An 8,613-nucleotide genomic window follows, 5' to 3' on the forward strand; every position below is an offset into this window, starting at 1 on the left:
ACACTGCGGTGTGCGACAAAGGTTACATTACAGATGGACCATGATGAGATCACTGTCCCAACATCTATGAAATGCTTTGTGTAACACTGCGGTGTGCGACAAAGGTTACATTACAGATGGACCATGATGAGATCACTGTCCCAACATCTATGAAATGCTTTGTGTAACACTGCAATGTGTGACAAAGGTTACATTACAGATGGACCATGATGAGATCACTGTCCCAACATCTATGAAATGCTTTGTGTAACACTGCAATGTGTGACAAAGGTTACATTACAGATGGACCATGATGAGGTCACTGTCCCAACATCTATGAAATGCTTTGTGTAACACTGCAATGTGTGACAAAGGTTACATTACAGATGCGCAGTGATGAGCTTACTGTCCAAACATCTATGAAATGCTTTGTGTAACACTGCGGTGTGTGACAAAGGTTACATTACAGATGGACCATGATGAGGTTACTGTCCCAACATCTATGAAATGCTTTGTGTAACACTGCAATGTGTGACAAAGGTTACATTACAGATGCGCAGTGATGAGCTTACTGTCCAAACATCTATGAAATGCTTTGTGTAACACTGCAATGTGTGACAAAGGTTACATTACAGATGCGCAGTGATGAGCTTACTGTCCAAACATTCAGGATTTGCACGCAAACTATTCGTTGTAATTACCTCTAACAGACTACGAATATCCATAACATTGTCTAACAGAAAAATGGGAATGCTCCAATCCCAGAAGTTCATAGCATCGCCAACTGGATTCCAAGTTGTGACGTTACAATCACTGTAGCCATCACCATCCTCCTTCCCATACATTCCTGATCAAAGAAATTTAACAAATTAATTTGATAGAAACCTCGACGGACAATCAATTAAAAACACATATCGTAGCAAATAAGTACTAGCAGACGGTCGACATTTTTCTGATTAATCTAATAAATTTTCATTGAATAATCTACTCAATAATGCAAACTGAAATTTTACCGTAGCCTTCATTAGGGCAACTGTATTCGGGAGAGGAGCCATTAGCTGGTGGGCTAGGATGGGTTACATTGCTTGGGATCACAAGTACGCCATTCACCTTCCCAGAATCCTTCAGTGCTTTCAATGACTTCCTAGAAAACATAATTATAGTACTATTATGAAGCGAGAATGAAAGTTTGAATCATGTATACATGTATTTATTATTGGTATTTGTATCCAGTATTATTTAAAAGTATACAATTTATACATAACATAAACGACAGCCTATACGTGAGATGATAGCGAAAGCTGTACCAAAATAACCCTTTAATAATTACAGAATATGTTACTACTTACATAACAGTCAATAATTACATGACTTAATGGTGAATATCCTTTGATACAACAATTAACATGTGTAAAGATAAGATTTGAGCTGTTTCAATCTATGTATATGATTAACAAATCTATGCATCTAAACTGACTCACAGATTGTAGAAGTCTGAGGTAACAACAGCTACGTAGGGACTGTGTGGTCCTGTGCTTCTCAACCATTCTACATCATCAACATTCTCTATCAAATGCACTACACCAACGTTGCCTCGCTCTGAAGCTAAAGTGTTAGAACATTCTCATTTCACAGGCTTGCAAGTGCATTCATATCTTAGTCTAGATACGTTATGTAACCCTGTAATACGTCTAACGCAACATCAAACATTTTTGTGTGACATTATCACGTTTGCTTGTCAAAGACATACCATAATCAGACGCACAAACGCACGCACATGTACACATACACAAAAACAAAAACAAGATACAGAAACAAAGAAGCTAAACTTAAAAGGATCTCCACAGGATCCCTTTAAATTTAGCTTCTTTGTGTCTGTCATTCTGTATTGGAATTCTCTCTCTTCCTCTTTAGTAAATTGCAAATTTGAGGCTTTTTCTACTGCGATCCACAGTGTTGATCTGTCTATATGATCAACTTTGTCTCTTTCCGTCTTCGATATAGTCCCTTGGACTTTGAAGACTAATATTTATGAGGTTATACACACAATAGTTATTTTGGTTTGATTGTATTACTATGATATGATACAGTAATAACGGGATAGCACTTACATTGACATCCTATCTGATGCGTTCCATTCAATAGCCGAACACATGCAGTTTTGTTATGCATATCAAAATATATTTTGTTATGTATTCTATCACTGCTACCTGTAAAAAAAGAAGCAAAAAAGACAAATGTGTTGCAATTTGTATGTTGGTTTGTAAATATACTCCCTAATATACCCCCGAATATTTTCCCTAATTTTACTCGCTTGTGTTAAATACCAACCACTTACTGGGGTTTCATATATTTAACAAATTAAAAAGCCCATTAGTATTACTTAGTATTCTATTGATTATATACCGGCCGCATAACATGATTCATAATCATAGTCAATGACTGAATGAGTCAAATGTTGAGTGTGATAACGATATGTGACATAGACGGTAGTCTGTACTGAGTCACAGTGAGTGTACCGACTCAGACTCAGTGCCACTGAATAATTACGTTACTTTTCGTTCTACTAGTACAGTAACGGCGCGCACAGTTATTCATGGCTAATGTAATTGTTAGTGGTTTTAGTCTACGTTACAACATACCAAGATTAACCAATATAAATATTAGGAGAGCCTGGAAGGAAATATATTCTTGCTCCATATTGGCTCTGATATTGGATAACTATGCAGGTGCTGCTACCAGGCGGACAATATCGTGTTTTGTATACAAAACAAGAAGCTATGCTATATAGACTGACAACACACGTCGCTGTAGTTGCCACACAAAGTGTGCCTTTCAATGCCAGTAGGGTCAACGTTTACAGTCTGAATAGCTGAGTTAACTTATAAGAAAGTTTGAGTATCAGAGTATGGTGACAGTATTGGGTCTCATACTGTCATAAAACTTGTTATTGTATTTACTTATGAGGTAGTCGATACTCGTTGCATCACAAATACAACAGTGAAAAGTAGCGTTGCAATGAATTTTGAACGAGATGCGTGGTATAACAATCCACGATATAGGTAGGTGACGAGGTCCACATTCACGTGACACTGAATCAGTGAACGAGTAGGTACAGTATACAGTAATACACTGTGACTGAATAAGACTACGGACCCCTGTACTGTGTACAGTGTACTGACAAGTTATACTCAGTGTGACTACATACTCACTACACTCTATGAAACCCACATACCTATGATTTTATGAATTCGCATTTTTTAATTTAGAATTGTGCAATGTACTGTACCTGGTCCCATGATGATGTTATACATTCTCTTATTCTCTGAAAATCTTCATGACTCTTGTTACAATTACATTTCAATTTTATTTTTGTAAGCAGGCATTACTGGAAGCATCACGAGCTCATGAAACAGTGGTACGGCGACTACAAGTCTGCACATCAAGAACTTCATAAATTAGCCACTCTTCACAGCGGCTGGTTGCAGCAGTACCAGCAGCAGATGCTGCACGCGAATTGGTGGGACTGGTACCGGCACGCCACGTCGGAAAGCCTGCACCACTCGGACAGATGCGGCGAACACCGTCGCCCCGACGACGTTCGTAACCGCGACGACTTCCGTCGCCGCGACGACTATGAACGCGTATCCACGGAAACGGACGCATACAGGCAGGCGCCGGAATCGACGACGGATTGCGACGGCCGCGTCGCCGACGGCAACGGCGACGACGACGACGTGGAACTGGAGATGGAGATCACGGAGGAGATGAAGGAATTTTTCGCTATCTCCGCGAGACATCGTCAGGAGCGCGACGCGGCGAAGCGACGACCCACCACGACCCGCGACGCGGCGGGGGAGGAGGGGGAGGGGGATTACGTACTGGCGGAGGACGTGTCGAGTCTGCACATCCGCGCGACGGTGGCGCCACCTGCGGAGCGTCCGGGCGTGCGGCGGGCAGCGGAGATGAGAGAACTGTACGGAGCGGGACACGCGATGATCCACGGGATGGAGACGGCCATGCAGCTGTCCTACGACAGAGACTGCGACATCAAGCAACCGAAACTGTGGCCAAGCATTCCTCTGAACCTCTAGATCACGACCGTAGCTAGCGTGGAGGGGGTAGCCAGCGTGGAGGGGGGCAAGGGTAGCAGCTGGGGCCAAGCATTCATCTGAACCTCTAGATCACGACCGTAGCTAGCGTGGAGGGAAGCAAGAGAGGCAGTTGCCTCCCACAGAGAAATGTAGATACGTTACAGTAATTTACATGGTCAGTGGCGGTCACCTTCCCAGTACACACCACGTGCGCGGCCTTGTCCCCCCAGGTAAAATGGGTTAGATCAGGGTGTGGCTATCGCAGACAGGGGCAATTTGGAGGCAGTTGCCACCCACAGAGATATGTAGATAGATTACGTGGTCAGTGGTGGTCACCTTTCCATAACTTGCCACACACCTTGCTTTGCCACGTCCCAGGCGAAATGGGTTACATACATACGTTCCTGTAGATACACATCTAAACGTCGTCAGGGAAACCTCAGCTCCTGTATATATATATAGGTAGCAGGTCCTTATATAATAATTACGTGAGGAATTGCTACCTGTATATATGCGTAGAGGTTTCAGATTGCATTATAATAATGCAACAGTGTCTTATATTCACTTGTGTGGGTGTGCATGAGTGTTTAGACAAATGTATTTGTAAAATGTTTCAAATGTTTTTTTAAGAGTTTACATCATGTCATTTTGAACAGAGTATTTTAAATGCATATATAAATCATCGGTGCAATAAGATGGAATATATAGCTGTATATGACATTAATATATATGTGTCAGTCCTTCAACACAAATGTGAACACACACGTGCACACGTGCGCATGCACACACGCACACATCAATATTCTGGCTGTTCAGACTTTAATGTTGAAACCAGTTTTTAATGTTGGGTTATACACAATCATCCGAACTCGTTCAATTCAGACTCAATTTCCTGAGGCGTGGGCAGATGCCACACGCTGTGCGGTATATACTTCATTACAATATCGACCTTTTCAGCGACTCTCCGTCGTCTTCGTAAAGCTTTCCGTGTTACAAGAATTAATTTTCCACCGGTTCCTGGTGGAGCGTAGACCCTAGACAACAATGTGGCTTTGGTTTCTGTAACAAGAGGTTGTTTTATGGGCCGAGCTTGCCAACCTTGCGATTTATTGATCGGGTGGACCCGTTGCTACAGCTGGCTTTCACTGAATTTAATCCGGATAAATTGCCTTTCTCAATAGCAACAGCAGCACCCAAGGTGGAATATATGCGAACTCCACACCTTTCGCCTTGAAATTCTGAGTGCTAACCATTAACACGCACACACCGTTGCACATAAAATTTGTTCGCACAAAATACCGTTTTAGAATTGATGGTGCAGGCACCTGCTGACTTTCGTACCCAATCGGATTTTGTTAGACGAACTAACAAAAATGACAAAGAGTCGTTTGGACAAACTCGGCAACTGCCAGCTTTATATGTGCCGTGTACGTTTGCGTAATGAACATCATCATACATCCGCATTCGTGCAGCGCAACTGTGACAACCAAGTACATAGTACATAGACAAAGCGTATTCATAGCATTGTGAATGCAACTGTTTTTTCTTTGTCCTCATATATAGCAGCTAGCTTGCTAATGTTTATCTAGTAATCCGGTAAAAAATGTATATTGCGTCTTCACATCTAAGCAATCTAACTGCTTCCCAGCACTGAACTGAATCACCATCCTAGCGTACTGTAAGGAGCTCTAACTCTCCACACAACAGATTTTTGAGGCTGGGTTATAATTCAGCTTAATGATGTCGAGCCACTCCATGCTAAACTCTCAGTTAAAAAACCTGACGTTAAAAATTGCGTGCAATAGAAAGCGGCATCCCGATTTCAAGGCAAGAAAGGTTTTTAAAATCTTTTCTTTGACGTTTAGCGTGCGCACAAAAAAAAATCAAAAATATAATTATCACAATTCGTAGGCTGTTTTGCCTCTTATTGTCTGTGAGGGCTTCAATTAAATGAATGCATGTGTGTCTCACGCACTAATGTATTTTATTGTGTCAGATTCGCTATGGAAATGAACTGCTGCAAGAAGTTGTGCATCACTCAAATAAAATATATACAATTACACGCGATGTGCCGTGGGTTGCATGCATCATGTTCTATATATATATATAAGAATATTAATAGTTCGTATAATTGTTAAAGAGCTGAACACAGATATCTTTTTTACACGCGCTCCATAACTTATATTCACCTTATGATATCACAGTTGTAGTGCAATATGCGGGCTATTCAGAATGTTGAAAACAGGGGGGGCGAAATGTACCTGGATGGCACGCCAGCCGCTAGGGGGTCTGGGGCATGCTCCCCAGCGAAATTTTGAAATGAGTTTTTAAAAGCCAATTTTCCTGCATCTGATGCTACCGGTGGAGGCCAAATTCTGATGTCTGATGAACACCGAGATATCTCAGCCTATAGATCACCCTTACAATTTAGGCGTTAAAACATTATTTCCATTATTTTTTTTCTGGGGCCTTGCAAAAACAAGGGGCGGGGGGGCGTTAACACCGCGCTCTTTTGCCCTAATGCTGGATACTGCCATGAATAGTTTACCTCAAGCATACTATTATGTGCTAAAGAATCTGTCCCGGAATCTGCACGTAGTAATAAACACTCTCGATGCCGTCGCACGCGAGTACCCAGATCTCTTGCACGCCAGCGCACAGTGCGCATTATTCTGCTTGTTGTCAGTTTAGAGTATGATAGCTGCGATGAGCGTACGTCGCCCGCGACCGACCGACGAATGCAGCAGCAGCGACGGCCAGCGCGGCATCACTACTGGTTCCCATAGTAACTCAGACCGACGGGGACGCCAACGTTCCCAGGAGATACCAGTATGATCGCTGGGGCCTCAGCTGTACGCAGAGTTCGATGTAAGTCTTCCGGCTGACGAATGCGCCAGCGAATTTACGGCCGAAGCTCCGAGGGCTGCGAGAATTCGGCGGGCTGACGGTGGGGATGGGATGTGTCGGCGTCTGCTGCCGTGGATAGATGGGGACGGCTGTAAATCAGGTATGGTAGAGGCAGTTAGAGGGTTTTACTTAACCAGGTGTGTTTGGTGGTTAGAGGGAGGGATATATATAGCCAGGTGTGTTGGGTGGTTAGAGGGAGTGAGATAGCCAGGTGTGTTGGGTGGTTAGAGGGAGTGAGATAGCCAGGTGTGTTAGGCGAGTGTGCGTAGCAGGTGTAGTGAGATAGCCAGGTGTGTTGGGTGGTTAGAGGTAGTGAGATAGCCAGGTGTGTTGCATGGTTAGAGGGAGGGATATAGCCAGGTGTGTTTGCGGTGCGTTAGAGAGGCGAGTGATGATAGCCATGTTGTGTTGGCGATGGTTTAGAGGGACTGAGATAGCCAGGTGTGTTGTGTGGTTAGAGGGAGTGAGATAGCCAGGTGTGTTGCGGTGTTAGAGGAGGCGATTAGTTCAGGGTGTATTGGGTTGGTTGAGACGGTTGAGTGGAGATAGCCAGGGTGTGTTGCGGTGGTTAAGAGGGAGATATAGTCAGGTGTGTTTCGAGTGTAGAGGAGAAGCGGATATAATCACGGCTAGTGTATGTGAGTGAGTTAGAGGAGATGTAGTCATAGCCAGGTGCTGTTGGTGTTAGAGGGAGGGTATCGTCAGGTGTGTTGGGCTGGTTAGAGGGAATCGCTAATAAGTGTTTGCGGTTTTCATTAAGCGACGTATTAGCTGAGTGGTAACCTGTTACAGGGTGCATGTCTAGTTAGATTCAACACTATGCGGTTCCTGATATAAGAGAGTTGCGCATGAGCTCCGGGAAAATCGGTCACGTGACTCGCTGGACGGCTCATGCTTGTTTTCCAATTGATCCACACCGCTGCCAGCCCTTAAGTCTACAGCGCCTGCTATGGATATGCCTGTACAATGGCTCATGTAGTAATTAATTAGACTATGATCAGGTGCTTCAATAAAACTCAAATAATTTACAGGATTATTAGGCTAAGACACGTGTCTATTGTGTATCTAGATTCTAGCAACTGCAAAACACATGTTATCAGCTGCGAGCAGACGTGGAGAGTGGAAACGAATTTATCTTTGTGCAATTACATGTTGTCATTATTCTTCCAAAATGACTAGCCTGCTGTGATGCTACACTGAAGAAAGTTGTACAATTTATGCTATCATATCAATATGGCCCCTCCTCACGCGAACGATTTGAGTTATTTTTCTAGAAATCTACGATATATATAAACACATCGTGTTAATCTAATAATTCCTTTTGGGTATTTCTTTGAGTTTATTGAAGACCGCGAAGTTGGTTTAAATTAATTCAGCCAGAAGTATGCTACCGCGCCGGTCATCGCCACAGATGTTAATATACGCGACGGCTCGGGTGGGCGCTAAGAAATGTGTACACATCTAAACATATCAATATGGCCCGCTTCGCCGCGAACGATTTGAGTTACATTTCTAGAAATCTAGATACACATCAAGACACGATGTCTACCTTATAATCTCTGCTAAAATTTTGAGATTTTATTTCGAAGTCACGATTAGTACTAATTTAACTTACTACGCGACCATCTGTACA

General features: G+C 43.0%; 3 protein-coding genes across 3 annotated transcripts in view; 2 read left to right on the plus strand and 1 right to left on the minus strand.

Annotated features, from left to right (window-relative positions):
• Positions 1 to 2,709, minus strand: part of LOC106813585 (nicastrin-like) — a 13,171-nt gene extending 10,462 nt beyond the window's left edge. The window contains exons 1-5 of the mRNA XM_014817762.1: positions 2,622 to 2,709; positions 2,091 to 2,189; positions 1,461 to 1,584; positions 993 to 1,123; positions 681 to 826 (exon numbers count right to left, since the gene is read on the minus strand). Coding sequence (XP_014673248.1) covers positions 681 to 826; positions 993 to 1,123; positions 1,461 to 1,584; positions 2,091 to 2,189; positions 2,622 to 2,679 — 558 coding nt within the window. The 5' untranslated portion in view covers positions 2,680 to 2,709. The remainder of the gene's footprint in view (positions 1 to 680; positions 827 to 992; positions 1,124 to 1,460; positions 1,585 to 2,090; positions 2,190 to 2,621) is intronic.
• A 152-nt stretch (positions 2,710 to 2,861) lies between these two features.
• On the plus strand, positions 2,862 to 6,140 carry LOC106813589 (gem-associated protein 8-like). The gene is made up of 2 exons (XM_014817765.1): positions 2,862 to 3,041; positions 3,362 to 6,140. Exons 1-2 carry the CDS (start codon positions 2,998 to 3,000, stop codon positions 4,071 to 4,073), a joined length of 756 nt encoding a protein of 251 aa, XP_014673251.1. The 5' UTR covers positions 2,862 to 2,997; the 3' UTR covers positions 4,074 to 6,140.
• Positions 6,141 to 6,910: 770 nt separating this feature from the next.
• LOC106813588 (homeobox protein PKNOX2-like) overlaps positions 6,911 to 8,613 on the plus strand; it is a gene marked incomplete at its 3' end in the record, with an annotated part of 18,021 nt that continues 16,318 nt past the window's right edge. Inside the window, 1 exon segment of the mRNA XM_014817764.1 lies at positions 6,911 to 6,941.

The sequence above is a fragment of the Priapulus caudatus genome, unplaced genomic scaffold (assembly GCF_000485595.1).
Source record: "Priapulus caudatus unplaced genomic scaffold, Priapulus_caudatus-5.0.1 Scaffold796, whole genome shotgun sequence".
In the NCBI taxonomy this organism is placed as follows: domain Eukaryota; kingdom Metazoa; phylum Priapulida; class Priapulimorpha; order Priapulimorphida; family Priapulidae; genus Priapulus; species Priapulus caudatus.

Coding starts and splice junctions, on each gene's coding strand:
- LOC106813589 (XM_014817765.1), top strand. CDS start 2,998: ATGAATTTTGAACGAGATGCGTGGTATAACAATCCACGATATAG. Junction 3,042..3,361: donor TATAACAATCCACGATATAG/GTAGGTGACGAG, acceptor TTTTGTAAGCAG/GCATTACTGGAAGCATCACG.